The 16,248-nt window shown below is 40.1% G+C and overlaps 1 protein-coding gene across 4 annotated transcripts in view; it reads right to left on the bottom strand.

Moving 5' to 3' along the window:
* Positions 1-415: 415 nt before the first annotated feature.
* tnikb (TRAF2 and NCK interacting kinase b) overlaps positions 416-16,248 on the bottom strand; it is a 51,175-nt gene continuing 35,342 nt past the window's right edge. For 3 of the 4 annotated variants that reach the window (XM_079361886.1, XM_079361888.1, XM_079361889.1), the window contains 10 exons: positions 14,164-14,310; positions 12,078-12,186; positions 11,645-11,821; positions 11,401-11,544; positions 10,921-11,055; positions 10,593-10,693; positions 10,078-10,227; positions 8,841-9,000; positions 5,331-5,470; positions 416-4,929 (listed from right to left, as the gene is read on the bottom strand). In XM_079361886.1, coding sequence (XP_079218012.1) covers positions 4,846-4,929; positions 5,331-5,470; positions 8,841-9,000; positions 10,078-10,227; positions 10,593-10,693; positions 10,921-11,055; positions 11,401-11,544; positions 11,645-11,821; positions 12,078-12,186; positions 14,164-14,310 — 1,347 coding nt within the window. In that variant the 3' untranslated portion in view covers positions 416-4,845. The remainder of the gene's footprint in view (positions 4,930-5,330; positions 5,471-8,840; positions 9,001-10,077; positions 10,228-10,592; positions 10,694-10,920; positions 11,056-11,400; positions 11,545-11,644; positions 11,822-12,077; positions 12,187-14,163; positions 14,311-16,248) is intronic. The other variant, XM_079361887.1, reaches the window with a different exon arrangement.

Consider the following 16,248-nt stretch of genomic DNA (forward strand, 5'->3'; position numbering starts at 1 on the left):
TACATAAGGTGTTTGTTTCACCTCAGGAAGTTTTGGGATAGGGAGGCAATTGTATTGAGGCGATAGACTCAAATTCTGCCAGCACACCCCCAACTTTATGTTAATGGATGATAATGCTCCACCACATCAGGCCAGAATTGTTACAGCTCGACTTCAGGAAGTCTGAGTGGTATGGTATGGTATGGTATGGTATGGTCAGCAATGTCCCCTGACCTGAACCCCACAGAGCACATCTGGGACCAGCTGAAGCAGCAACTGGATGCACGTATCCCAGCTCTATGTGAGTGGCAGAACTGAGTGTAGCACTTGAGGACTAAAGAAAACATAGTTATGATTTTTTTTAGTGTATCTGGCCGTTCTGTAGAGAACGGTTTCAATACAAAGAACAAAGAACAAAGAAATACACTGAAGCAGGTTCTGTGGCTGTACAAGGAGAGGACATTTATTGTAGATTTTCAAACATCACAGATGTGTGTTACCAGATTGAGGTCGTCTTTCGACTGATTCCAGTGATTTAGACAAGGTGAAAACATCCACTCACATGCATGTGGCACACCTGTGCACACACCTACACACACACCCTCACAGGCTGACAGCCGTACATACGTTCACAGTCTTGATACGTACAAAAATTGAAATACAAATACAAATAATACCACAATAAAAACATTGTTGTTGTTTTTTTTAGAAATTCTTATAGCTATGTTCTTTATTCTGTAGAAAGACAACTAAGCTTTAACAAGTGAACATTACTTTTTTGTCTTTCTCTAAAATGATCAGTATGATATAACGAAAATTCTTACAGTATATATATCTTTAATCTATGTTTTCTCAAACAGACCCTGCCTCCTGACCTTTATTCACAGGGTGTTTGTTGCTGCTAACATCCTGCACATTTAAAAGGGTTCAGCTGGCCTCCAAAGCAGCTTCACTTACACCTGTCGCATCCTTAAAGACCAATTTCAAGAAAAAAATCAAGTAAAAATGAACAAATTTCCCCTCGCTCACAGCCTGTTCAATATTCCACAAACACTTGCATTTAGGGATCATCATCAAAAAGTGCCAAAAATAGAAAATGCTGCTCAAAGTGGTGCTGGAGTCCCGTCCTGCTCGGTCTGGTTGTGACCATCAACAAAAGATGTATTTAATGATCATTTTCAAATTGTTCTGTGTACAAACTTGAACTATCTGACAGTTCTTTTTGAGAAAGAAGATCAGGTGCTAAGCTAATAATAGCTAACTTTCATTTTACAGCTCTGTGTGTTCGAGAAAGTTGTTTTAGGGCTTCTGCAGAAAGTTCTTCTTTTGTTGTCCAGCTAGTACAAATAGATCATTCAGTGTATTGCCTTAAACTTACAATTCATAACAAGTGAAGTCAGGTAAAACATGTTTGTCACCATGCAAAATGCACAATTAAATAAACAGTGATAGACTACAGAGAAAAAACTTGTGTTCACCCAAACCAAACTTTTGCTAAGCGGTCTGAAAAAACAACAACAAAAAAAAAAACCAATCTAAGAGAAACTAACAAATATTTTTCAAAGAGGTGCAACAACAAAAAAAAGCCAGACCGTTGCTTATTTTTTCTTCAGTCTTCACACCTGCTTTTGCAAAGTCTGCCCTTACATCAAAGTGAGTATTTACACAGTTGCGGTGTACACAGAACAGTAGGGACAGAAAAAAGTTGGAGAGAACAAAGGGCAGTGAAGAAACTTCCAGAAGTTGGCAACTACTCTACGCCAAGTTCTTTTTTTGTGAGAAATGATGTGTAGCTTTTGTGTTGCTGTTGCAGCAATAATACAATATCTACAAGCTTCCTTTCCCTATTAGCAAAATACCAGGACAAAGTAGCTGCTGTAGCTGTGCAGCATCTCCTATGACAGGTGTAGAAGTGTGTCTCATTTCCTTTGTGACTCCAGCTGCTTGTGTGTTGTATTTTTCTCTTCTAATGGGGAACAGACACAGAAGGTTTTTCAGCAAAAAGCAGCAGTCAAAATGAGTGTTCACACTGTGAGCAACACCGTCAAGTCCAAGAGGGTCAATTCACCTCCTACTGACAAAGTAATAATCAAGATGTCTGCAACAGTTTTACACAGTGGACGGATTCTGATGTAGCCCTCTTTTTTTTTTTACATGAGGAAAAATGTCTGACAGCGCAAAGAAGACATCTGTTCGTTTTTGCTACAAGATATTAGCCTAAACACATCCATTCATCACATGCGTTTAGATGAAAAAAACAAAAAGGAGTATCATAATTGTGAATAGAATCCAATAACGTCACATGACATAGCCATTTAATTAAGAAAGGTTTAAAAATCCTATATGCCCAAAATAAGTTTTTTAATTTTTTTAATAAAGCTCTCTGTTCAAACTTAAAAGGGATACCTGACATTTGCTTCAAGTCCTCCCCCACTCCCTATTTCCTGGAAAACTTTATACAGATAAAGGCAAAAGATGTCCAAAAATATCTTTAAAAACAGTTTTGGAGCTGTCAAACTGTCTGACAGGACTGCGTAATATTAATGTGGGCACTTGCAGGAGGAGACTGCGAAGATCCCAATAGAAGACAAAAAAAAGCTCTGCAAGTTCTGCAAATTGAATTTTACTTTAAGCTGTAGCATTTCATTCGCTTGATCCTTTGATTCTTTAAGTGTGTTTCAATTTGATTCTTTAACAATATGAGTTACAGACTTCATTGAGACTCCACAAAGTAACACTGAGATCTTGAATTACAGTCTGCACTGATGGACACCAATTAAAATATTTCTCTTTCATGATTGTCAACTTATTGTCAATAGTATACGGGCCCAAGGAGACGTGTAAACAAATAAAGATAGATGAATAAATAGGTTTTTAATACCTGCAGTGATTTGTTGTTACTACAAGCGGCCATCGGGCAGTATACTTCATACTAACTATTATCAATCATTAGTTTGTTGTTCAACATTTGAAATGATGAGTCATGTGAAGTCATCAAACGCGTTTCCAGTCTGAGTGACGTTGGAGCACTAAGACAGCATAACCATCAGTTCTTATATTTACCTTGACAACAATATAATTGTTTAATACTTTAACACTTTTTAATCATTTTAATAATTTGTATGTTGACAACATATGAAAAAATAATACAGTTTGATTATTTTTATTTGTACGTCACTTTTTGGCTGGCTGGCAACCTTGGCCATTGGATAGTCTGTGGTCGCTTTCACATACTTTGGTGGACTTGGGGCAACTTCAGGGTGGAGATGCAACATTGGTGCATGCATCATTTGGTTTGCTTTCACACTGCACAGTGTCAAGCACATAAAAGCTAGTTAAATGTTGTGTACTGTAGCCATCTGCCACTAGTTGGGGTTGTGGCTCAGGTCTGTGAATAATGTCATCCAGCCTAATGCTGCACTACGACCAAGAAGTAAACAGAAGGACAGTGGAAGAATGGAATCTGGGAGTGCTGCACAGTTTTGCAGTAATTTGATCTATAAAATGGAGATACATTTATGTCAGCAGTGTCAGGTTAAACTATAGACTGTAAATAATAATTGTCAAATGGTTTACTTCCCTTGTTTGGTTTGAATCGCATTCTCACCTGAGGCAAATCGAACTCCGATGCACTTGGAACGAACTGAGAGCCCTGTTTTCTCCTATACCAGAGTTCAGTTCTTTGGTCCACACTAGAGTTCATTTGAGTATTTACATCACACCAAGCCAAACAAACTATCCGACTACGCTTGCCAGAGTTTGTTTCAAACAGACCAAACCGTTCAGGTATTATTGCACCCGAAGAGTCACAACACATTCAGGGTTTTAGAATGAATCTAAGCTCTTGACTTGATTCCAGACTGCTGGCCAAAAAGTGAGCTATTACGGAGGGGACCTTTAGGAGGCAGTAGATAAAACAGTTTGTTTTGGGCAGAAGCGGAACTGCAGAAATAGTCATTATGAAATAAACAAGGACTTTTTTGCAAAACTACATCATTGTAATTCCCACATAAATATACACAGTAAAGCTAGAAATGTGTCTAATAGAGCCCCTTTAACTTTACTGCATTTTTTAAAGTTGACTTGAACTGTTTTAGGATTCGTCACCTTTCAAAAAACTTTTAGAGGCCAAAATAAAAGAGAAAGTAGGTTAGTAGGAATGTTCTGATTGCCTGTAAGGGATTTTGGTTTGCACATCTTAAAAACTGTTGCGTAACTGTTTTGGGTTAATGACCATCTGAAAATGTCTTCTGCTATGAACGCCACCTTAACCCTTTACTTACTTCAATCAGTCAGAGTTGCTGCAAAAAACGCAGTCCAAATGCCGACATTACCCCCAAAAAGCAAAGAAGACGGACAAATTGTACTCGCAGTGTGAACACCCTGTAAGGAATCAACAATGTGCTACACAGAGAACTTCTCTACAGCTTCCCATTCGACCAAATGGGGAAGTCAAAGGCTACTTGGCGTGATGTCAGTGTCCGCTAGACCAGTTTGGACCCAAACGCTTTACAACAACCCTCAAAAAATCCACATGGAAGGTGAAGGCATCGCCCACTGTTGATTATGGTGTCCTCTCTGTTCAGTAGGCAGTGGAACCATCAATGAGGCCTGCAGCGTCCCCTGTAGTTTGAGGGTTTTGAGAGATGGGACACACTCCTGTGGTCTAACTCTTCCTCTAGTTACTAAAACGTTTTTTTTTTGTTCTTTTTTTGTTTTTTTCCCCAAGGAGCTTGTGGTTTTCTTCCAGGAACACACACACATCCTAAACACACACAAACAAGCTGTCCCTTCGCCGTCCCTCCCTTCTTATGTCAGCTGATGCTCAGAGTGAAGAAGAAGACGGTTGTGGGTCGAGGTGAAGGGTTACCAGTTCATCATGGAGCTTCTGTTTAGGGTCATGAAGAAGACTTGACTGCTGCCTCCAGAACGCACAGAGGCGAAGAAAACCTGCAGAGGAGAGGATACACCAGTGAGCTCAAACACCCGTCTGTGGTGTGTTAAAGGGTTTATGTATCAACCTTTGAGGTAGTTGATTTAACCAGTTTTGATTTAAAGAATATGTAAACAAAAAGGCGGCTCAGTTGGTAGAGTCATCGTCTCTCAACCGGAGGTCAAGGGTTCGATCCCCAGCTCCTGCGAGCAACATGTCCGATGTGTCCTTGGGCAAGACACTTAACCCTGAATTGCTCCCCCTGCTCTGTCAGGGTGTATGCAGTTTGCTGCTCCTGTGGTCGAACGCGTGGTGCGCTAATTGCCCCACGGGGATAAATAGAGTTTCGAAAAAAAAAAGAAAAAGGGATATGTACGCGTGTGAAAGTTACACAAATGTCTAGGTATCACGGACTCACCTTGTCGTTCCTCTCCGACAGGAACTTCAGTCGCTGAGCTCGCTTGTGCATGAAAACTCCGTCGAGGTGTCCCGTCTCCACGGAGCGGATCTCAATGGCCTTCTCTCCCCAGCCCATGATCTGGTTGGAGTGGATGTAGGCTGCAGACACAGGAAAGGGTATACACACACACGCGCGCGCACACACGCGTGCACACGCACACACACACACACACACACACACACACAAAAACATACAGACAAAGCAAGCATCACAAACACACAGGGATTGGGACAGGAGAAAACTCAGCACCAGTCTCACATCCAAGCAAGTCACACACTGAAGCATCCTACGCCTCACCTACAGGAGGAGATTATTGCAGCAGTTTCTGACGGATTCTAACGATCACGAACTCTGAGCTGTAAACCTGAGAACGAGTTTGGAGTTGGGAAGGCGACTGAAAGAACAGGATCACTGGGTAATCCATTGATATTAGTATTTGAGTTAAATGATGCTTGTGGTAAGAGTTTTGCGAGAGCGCCATAGAATAATATTAGACAGCAACAGTGTCAAAAAGGATGAGTTTCTTGTTGCTTTTATATGAAATTTCTCCTGATGGTTCTTTAGGGGACGATTTTAATTTGAGGAAAGGTGTAGATATACAGTGGTAGCATCTTTGCATATTAAAGCCACCTTTGAAAGCCTGTCAAAGACGATTAAATGGAAAAAGGGAGGCTGCTGCCTGTTCAAAGTAAGACGTATATGTCCCAAGTCAGGATCAGACTATGGGCGTTATGGGCTGATTTATACCCCATCTCTGCCTCCTGACCGTCTGAAGAGGACCCTGGTTTGTGCTCTTGGTCAGTCCAAATCTTCAGCCCAGGTTGAACTCAATCTTAAACCTCAAATGGCTCACAGACTCATTAGAAAATGATTGTGGAGAAGCCGATTATAGCCGTTATGCAGAAGTCAGACTACACCATCTTTTTGTCTATGACAATGGTCTCTGCGTGTCAGAATAGGTGATCACAGAGACATTTTGTTGTGACTTGACCGACAGACAAGACAGACTACACAGTGGTACCCGACAAATCATCACCACAGATGGAAGACGTTAGAAGGAAAAGGGGCTAAAATGTTTACTGTTGCTTGGCAACACCCTCAAACATTCAATCTCCTTCTCATCTTCTCTCAATCATTGGTGTGGATTCAAAAGCAGCCTAGTTTGAAAATATTTTTTAATCAAAGATGGAGTTTACTTACTACTTACATTTAAATTGTTGCACCACATGAGAGCAGAAATTACTATTTAAATCTGAACGCTAGCTCCTAGCAAGTGTTAATTCCTCTGTTAAACATGGTTGTCATGGTGATCGTCTTAAAGATGGAGTATGAGGATAATGTCGGCATTACTTTCTCTGTAATAGAAATGTGTGATGACTTCTATTTGTACTCTGAAAGGCTATCAGAGTTTTTTGCAGTGAAGGGATATAAACCAGCAGATATTCAGTGTGCGGTTGAAACGTACAACGATGGAGGTTTTCTTTGGTTTTTCATTTGATCTGAGGGGCTGAGGCCAGGCTTGGCTGTGAGAAACTCTAGTCTGACAGTAAAATACACACAAACATGTCAACAAGAGATGATGTCCACACACAGAACACACAGTAAACCAGCAGCCCTTCATGACACAGTCAAACATTAATGTTTAATCAACCCACGTATCGTACACTGACATCTGAGAATCAGAGAGTGAGAGCCAAATGGAAAAACAGACGACTTAATGTGATCCTTGATGTGCTCAAGTTTCCTCTTTATGTGGTTTGACTAAGTGTGCTTGTAAATAATAGATTAGTTTAGATGCACTGCGCTATGCTATCAACCCAGGCTAATCTTTGATCTCACTTTTAGCCTGCTGTACCTCACAAATATCTAATTACTTCTCCTGCAATCAGGGATGAACGTCAGAACAAATGAGAAGTTTGTTTTTGAAACGTTTTGAAGTGAACAGTAAACGAGAGGACAGAACTCAACAGAGCAGACAAACAACACAAGCATTTACCCCAATGCATAGATAATAGATTATATATATATATATATATAAATCTTTTAAATAACTGTGAGAGAAAGAGAAGTTCAGTGTCTGTGCGTCTGTATTAGGATTTTGGTACAGGATAGAGGTAATGCTCTGTGACATATGTTGTTGCCAACTCATGCAGAAGATGGGTGTTCAACACTTGACATTAAAGAAATACACTTTTCAGTTTGGGGGTTAAAATTATTGAAATTTAAATGAATACACAAATCTGGGCAAGTGATGTGTCTTAACTTCTAGTCAAAATTATCAAGATCATAAGCCACACCTGACAAGACCGGGTACATTTCTATTTCTTATCAAGATATTAAAGCAAAAAATAATGTATTGTAATGAATTGCTCATGATGAGCAAAACTGGCTAACAGTGCACTAAACAAAACTTACTGGTGGCATTGAAACTACAAAGACTGACTGACAAGTTGAGTAATATTACCAGATTTTGCTCTAATATGACTCTTTTTATTTGTTTGTTTTTTGTGCAATCCTGACACAAAACTTGGTTAAGATGACTTTCTGCATCCGGTTAGCTGCTAAACATGAGACAATGATAACTAGACAGCCTCAGGTAATGTTGCCATCTGTTCAGAGTTATTATCTGCAGGGATGTACACTCTGCATCTAGCTCTGTATTGTGGTAACCAAGATCAGCTGTCATCCTTCTTTCCTTCTTTGTACATTCATATTGATTCTGTGACAACGAAATACTTCATTTGTAAGGTAAATACAGCTTAGAGTAATTCAGATATTTTCTACTTGAAATGCATGTAGACAATAAGTTTAATAGGGACATATTTACTAAGGTAGAAATCAAATGACATTTAGGCATCTGCTTCTATTCAAGTTCAGTCACCTCCTGCTGGCCTTCAGAAAGATTGCAATTTGAACCCTTGTTTGTAATTCTTAAAAAATAAGTAAGCCAAAGCAACAATGTTGATCATAGCAATAATTAATATTAGTAATATAATCAAGACAACATTAGTTACTTACATAAATGAAATGTGGAATGCCTTATAAAGCTTGGATTGGACTTTAATTTTAGTTTATAGTAATACTTAATAAGTTCTGTATAGGTTGTGCCACAAACTGCTCATTCAGAAATATGAGAGTGAAAGTGAAAGTATTGGCATGAATGAAATTCAGTCATTTTCACATGGATGACTTCAGTCCCTACTGTATGTTTTCATCACTTTTCCAAATAAAGCTGAATAGTCTGATCAACCTCCCAAAACCCTTGTTGTATTTCTTTAAGCAGTTAATGAGACAGGTGAGACTAAAATCTGGGCTTCTTGTCTAGAGGTGTGACTGAAAGCAAAAGGCAGTAGGAGAGAGGAGGAGAGTTGCTTTGAACGGAGGAGGTGTGAGGGTGAAAGATGACCTGCTTTAACCGTTTATAAAGGTCAGGGGGTCAGGGAGAAGCGAGCTGATTGGTTGACGTACCGACGGAGGTGGGCATCTCGCCCCACTGCAGCACCACGTCTTTGGTGATGCGTCCGTAGGTGTTGACGTAGACGCCTTCGTCCTCGTAGCACAGCAGCATCTCCATGCCGTCCGTCTTGGGCAGAACCACGATGGCGTGAGGGGTCACCTGACCCTGAATCTGCCGGGGCGACACACGGGAGGGGGATTTGAGGGAGGTGGGGGCAGGGGATTAGGAGCTGACTTAAGTCTACATGTGGGTCTGGACCACTCCTAACCCCCCATCCCACCCGACCTTCCCCACCCTGAGAGAGGAGAAACTGCTGCAACAATGGTGTCTCCCACTCCTTAGCCACGCAATTGCCATGGAAACAGACATGAGCACAGCGTGATTCATGACTGCCAAGAGCATTGTGAGGCGGTTGCTATGGTTACCGTCTACCTCCAGAGTCCATCTCTTACTGTAAGTAAACCAGGGTTAGAGCAGGACACAAATTCACCCACTCAGTCGTTCATTCACTCATTCATTACTTTCATCCATTCACAGACTCACATATCCACTCACTCATTAACTGATTTATTCACTCAGTCATCCACTCCACACTTTACATTCCTCTCTTTTCAATCAGTCATCCCTGCACTTCCCATGCAGGTACGCAAAATCAGTGAACGACTTACAATATGTTTTCATTATTTTTCATAAATTCAGTCCATGGTTGACTCACATCATTACATCTTTCATTTATTCCTTTGCTTATCTATTCCTAACTATCCAGGGAGTTAGTCACTAGTTTATGCACACAATCAGTACCCTGACTGTTTGTTTATTTATTATTCTCTTAGTGGCATGCTTCTTTGCACCATCAAAAAAATAGTGCCAAAATGTGCCTTAAATGAACTAGCACACAGCCAGCGTTATAATCTATTGATTCCAAATCCCAAGTGTAATTCACTATTTGGCTTTCTAAATGAGTAATATTCATTTAACTGTAAATATGAATTTATATGTTTTCTTTTGAACTTAAACAATTTTCTGTGTCTCAAATTACTTAAAACAATATTTTCATTCACCCACTAACTCCTACCGACTCTCCCACTCCATAACTCTATTTTATAACATTTATTAAAACAAAACATGATTTCTGAAAATGATTCACGAGTAATCAAGTACATGCAAGTGAATGCATTCAATGATGAAACAGTTATCTGTTAAATCATTTAGACACACACACACACACACACACACACTGAGACTAACATGTGAGGGGATGTAGATGTCGTAAGGGTTGCCCGAGTCGACATCGATGACATGGAAGCCGACACTGGAGCCGTAAATGACTTTCAACCTCTGCCCCTCCTCCACGGTCAGGTCCACTAGCTGGGGGCGATGCTGCAGATCAGTGAACGACTGAAAGACGTAAAGATACAGAGATTCGATAAACACCTGAATGACAGAAAAAAATGCTTAATCTTGGCCGATACACCAACTCTTTGAACATGTTCACACGGCTAGCTAAACTGTTTAATACGAGAATGTTTAAATGTTCAAATAAAGAAAGATGAGTTTTGTTGTTAAAAGACAACAAACACAAATACAGAACAAACTCAGTCAAGAGATAAAAGGTTCCCCCTTGACCAAAAGTTCCTGACAGTAGCCACAGCAGATGATTTTGTGGTCTGTATCTCAATGAGCCTGTGTCATCAACATTAAAAAAGTATTTGATCAACTTTAATTCCTCTCTGACAGCTTGATCGCGTCATGACTCCTCTTACCTTGAAGGCCATAAACTTGTGGTAAGGTTTCGGCGCCCACGCGTAGATCTCCACTGAGTTCTTCAGAGCAATCACCAAAAATTTAATCCTCTCGTACTTCACTGCAGGAGGAAAGCAGAGAAGTCTAAAAAAGTCAGGAATTGATTAAAGATTAAAGATTAAAAACAAATAAATGTGTCCTCCACTTCTTCAAATAGTCTTTAATCTAACATGTCATGGCTAATTTTTACGTGGACCAGCTTTTGGGCCCTAATTGGGATGCGAGTCCTCATAATGGTGTGTAAAGAGGTTCACGTCCTCATGAACCACAAAACCCAGTTTTTCTTACCGACTTTATAATGCACGCAGCCCTCCAGCTCCCCAACAGTGATCCAGCCCTGTTTCTTTTCCACCTCAGGGTCGTTGTGTAATATCCTGTTCCTCAGCCAGGACAGGTAGTAAACACGCAGCTTGTTCTTCTTCCCTGGTTAAGACAATATCAGAGAAATACACTTCTGTTTTAATGTATGGGTTTAACTATTATGGTTTAATTTGCATCCATGCATGTTTTTTTTCACTTCCATGCAGCTGTCTATTTGAAAGTTAGAGAAGTGATGGGAGGCGGTTCTCTCTAAAAGTCATGCTGTGAGTAAAGCCTCCCTGACCGTGAACTTCAAATACATTTATTTTTGTATAAAAGAGAACATCAGACTTAGTAATCAAAGGTACTGTTCGGAAGCTAGTACTTCAATTATGAGAGTTAGATATTTTGAATAAAGCAGTTCCATAGTCTCCCTTCCTACATCTGCCTTTTTGTCAGTATACCAACCTGAGATGGTGACCAAGACGTTGAGTCCCTCCAAGACGTCCATCTGCTGGAAGCGCCGTCGATTAATCAAGTTGTAAACTTTGCCCTGACCGCTTCGATCTAACAACATCAGGCCGTTCTCCGTCCCCACCAGGAGATTCACTCCTGTACAAATGCATACATTTTTTTTTTTACAGCCTGTGTTATAAAAGTAATGAAGATTATAAATGATTATTATGTGAAGGTGTGTTGGTGACTGTCTCACCCCACAGAGCTGCACAGAGGATCTCAGAGTTGAAACGTTTCTTGTATTTGCGGATCTCAGGTGTGTCGCTGTGCGGTCGGATGTTGGTCGGGTTCACATTGACCACAGAGATCTTCCTGGCCTCGTTGAGTCTCGCCTGTTCCTGCTCGTGCTTTAAAAGCTCATCAGCAAACAGCGCTGCAGCAAAATAACACAATAAACATAATTAGCAAGTTTTCCAGTTCAATGTACCTATTATAAAAATATGTAAAAGGTTGATACAGATTGCTAAAATGTTAATAATTATGACATGCCAACAGGTCAGCCACACACAGAATTATAATTGGTCTGACTCTGGATGGGGCCAATATTTACAAAATGAACATAATGCTTCACTGAAGAATTTATTCTGAATTCTAGATACATGTTGTGTTGTGTACATGTCTAACCCTACCTGAGGCAGAGATGTTATCATCGTCATCAGTCGGGGACGTCCCGTACACCCTCGGATCAACGAACGGTGTGAAGGACGCCTTGGAGCCCCCACTGCCTCCCATCCCGTACTGCAGATCACAGAAACACAGGAAACAGTCAGTCACTTTTATGTCTGATCGTTAGCTAGCTTTGGGATAACAGATAGCTGTCAAAATAAAGGAAACTCAGTGCTGTTGTTGAAGCTTTTTTGGTCTGTGACACAAGTTTCTTTGTTGATTCCTCCCAGATCCTGACTGTGAATAGAGATTTCTTTAAGTTGTTTTGGATGTGGGTGAAGACTTCTTAGAGGTTCAGTGTCATACCAAACTCCCTTTCAGCCAACTTGAGTCTCATATTTGACCAAAAATTCACGCTTATTAGACAGTCAACTTTATGGCAGACATTAAAACATTGCCAGCCGACTAGTGTCTTGCCGCTAAAGCTCCTTTACTGCCATTTTTAATTATATAATAAAACTTGCCAGAACATTTGTAATAATGCAGTTGCCTGATTTAAGCTAAGTCAGAGTTAGCATAACTTAAAGCCCCCATAAACTCCCTAAAAACATAGAAGAGACCCACATTTAACTTGAAGCTGCTTCCATGAGTATGTTTTATTATAACTCCTTGCACCCACTTGCTCAGGCTTCATAAACCATGAAAACCAAAAGACATACCGAAAGAAAACTGACACCAAATCAGTTTACTTTGGTCCACCAAACGTTGTTGATTTATTCTGCATTTTTTCAACAGTTTAAATGTAAAAAACGAGGCTCACGGAGTAAACATCTTGTGGATGATGAACACTTCATGACCAAATTTTTGGTTAGATACACAACCAAAAAAACTAAAGTGAAAAAATGACCAACTCTTTATCTCTTATCCGATGTTTCATAACTGCATCTTTTTAAGAGCAGCTGAGATCAGATTGCAATGTTTAATCATTTGTGTTTCCTTTACTTTGTCAGCCACTTGTTTTATCTGCTCAAAGACTTTGTGGATATAAATGCTGGAAAACTAAGAAAGAGAGAGGGGGTCAAACGGGAAGAAAAAAAGAAGAAGAAGGGAAAGAATAAATTCCTTCCATCTGAAGGAAACACACAGGAGCCAGAAAGTACAGCAGGGCAGGAAATTAAAGGGGCCACATGTTGTTTTTGATTTTCATGCTTTGAACTTCATTTTTATAAATCTAGCTCTGTGATGCAAAAAGGTAAAACTAAGATGAGACAGAGTGTAACAGAAAAGTTACATTTTACATGTATTCACTAATAAGAAGCAAAAGATACATTTGTAACCATTATATACATGTTCTCCGTTGTGAGATGAATATAGGAATATCTTATCTTTCTCACAGCTTGAAAGTTCCAACAATGAAATTGAAAAGGTGTTAAAAAGAGTCTGTATTCTTTATATTTTTTACAGGCTGAAACGAGAATCATAATTGTTTCAAGAAAACTGTCCAACCTAGAGTAAACATTTTCCGAATGAGACTATTGTGCATCTCTCTAGTTTCAAGTCCTCTTCAAAACAGCATGATGTTCATTTCCTAAATTATGCTCCAATTTAGAGATGTGGCAGGCTCTTGCAAGGGGACCTTAGGCCTAGTCCTAACGTGTTTTAAAATATAATCCTCACCCCACACTAAATTCTCAAAAACATCTACGTCCACATGAAATGGACTGCTAAAGCTGATATGAGCATGCAGATTTAAAAAAAAATTCTTTCAACACTAAAAACTCAGTTTCTGAAAATCTTCACCCTGGATGGAGTTTTCCAAATGGTATGCATATAAAACCTGTTGCTCTTTTTTCTCCATATTTTATTTTCTGCTCCCACTTATACTCACAAAATGTACTGCTTTCTATAAATTAATAACCAGTTCAGCTGGTGGTGGTTTGGTGGCTGTTTTGTAATTTCCCGCCCTGATAAAGGGATCAGGTTGGTGGCAGGTTGGTGGGCAGGTGGGGTGTAGCAGGGTGACAGGGTGAACAGGTGACAGGGTGCTAGTCTGTCAGGGTCAGGTGTGGAGGGTTTTAGGGGCCAACTTTTAGGTGCAGCTCCACCTACTTGGGCCCCAGAGGCGTCACCAGGGGAGACCAAAGGGGAGGTGCTTTGCTGCACCAAATCAGGGAGATTGGTGTTACCGAGGAACAGATTAGCATTGCCGGGGAAACCGTTGCTGGCGGCAGAGCTCCGCCTCCGTCCTCTATGTTTCTGGAAAAAGAGAGAGAGGGACGGGCTACTGTGTGGCAGCACTGTGACTGACAGGTCAGGTGATAAAGGGAGGAGGCTGCTGTGTGAGGGTTCGTTTGTTTCTGTGACTGTGAAGATTTTTAGGAAGAGGATAGAGTGGGCACTGAACCCAGAGGCCTCAGAAACAGAGTGAAGCACTACACACATTTATTACACACACAACCTACAGCACACACACCGAGATTACTTCCTGCAAGCAAACTTTTTCCTTTTTTACTTACTGAGTGTCTCACTCTTTGGTTATTATTACTCGGCATTTTCACCCACACTAAAACTTTGCCTCACTTGTTAGTTTTGTGTGTTTGCACAGATGTTCTTAATGGATAAATAATCATTTAAATTGAATCAAAAATAAGTGTTTTGGTTGATGCTGCATTACGTTCATAACTATTTTCTTACAAACAAAGAAACATCATTTTTATGTTTGGTTTAGGGTTAAAAGAAAAATCTTAATCAAAGTCCAATCATAAGACTCTGGACAGAGCAGGTGGAGCCTTAAAAAATAAAATAGATAAAATACAAAATATCTGAAAATAAAGATATTTAACACATAAACACACAAAGAGTCGACACATTTTCTGTTAAATATAAAATTAATAACAGGATAGACAAATCAATCCATTTCAGATATTTTTAACTAAAAAGAAAAATCTGGCTGCAGCTTCTAAAAACTGAACTTTTGATGGTTTTCATCAACTAAAGACATTTGATAGAGAGTTTATTTAGATTTCAGAAACCATGATTAGCGTCACTATTTTCAAGAAACTACTACCGTAAATTCCGGACTATAAGCCGCTACTTTTTTCTCACACTTCGAGCACTGCGGCTTCTACTCCGGTGCGGCTTATTTATGGATTTTTTATGGGGGACAATGAGCTTCTGCCGCAAAAACATTTGACTTCGTCACGTCGGATCTTAATATCAGTCATTTTGTGCTTCATGCACGCACCCTCATGATGGAAAACACACGGAGAAATACATATGATGCAGCTTTCAAGTTAAAGGCGATCGACCTGGCTGTCAAAGAAGCTAACAGAGCTGCTGCACGTTAAGATGACACTGACAGCGACAACAGAGACTGAGGATGTGAGTAATGAAGTCATTCTGAGGCAGTGAATGGATGGACTTTTTCTTGTGAAATATATTACGGTCATCTTTTTCATCAGCCGTGTTACAGACACCGTCGGCTAGGCTTCGTATTGTAACGGTTCATGTTGTAAAGTCAGTAGTTGATAATGTGTTCATAATTCCGATTATGTGGAGAGTCAGTGAATGCACCAGCGAGAACGTGTTGAGTGGCTGTATGAGAGAACGCTGGGGGAGAGAGTTGGATTGTTACGGCAAGTTATGTGTTGTTCTCTGCTGTAAACGGCGTGGTCACGGCCGACAGTGATCGGGTTATTAAGTTATTATTTGAACGCTCTCGTCGTCCTTTAACGTCCGTACGGACGCTACAGTATTTGCGGATGTTACCGGTAGCCTACGTCTGTGTAAATAGCTCTTGTTATAGCGTGGACACCTGCGGCTTATAATCAAGTGCGGCTTATATATGTACAAATACATTTATTTACTTATTTTTAGCCGGTGCGGCTTATATCCAGGTGCGCTCAATAGTACGGAATTTACGGTACTTATTAAATATTGAACATTCAGCAGAGTATTCAAAAGAACCAATTAGAAAGAAATAGTCTGATAAACTGAAACTTAAGCTCTGCAGCCTGCTGAAGCTGATTTACACAGATGTCCAGATTTATTGGAAGACAAAAAATGGTTTAAAATGATTATTATCCCAGTACGGGGGGCCTTGACACTGATAATGTGTTGACTTCTATAAATATTTTTGGTTATTTGAAGATGAATCTAAAAACAAACAAGATGTGCAAACTCCACATGCACGCA

The sequence above is a fragment of the Symphodus melops genome (assembly GCF_947650265.1).
Source record: "Symphodus melops genome assembly, chromosome: 14".
NCBI classification, from domain to species: Eukaryota; Metazoa; Chordata; class Actinopteri; order Labriformes; family Labridae; genus Symphodus; species Symphodus melops.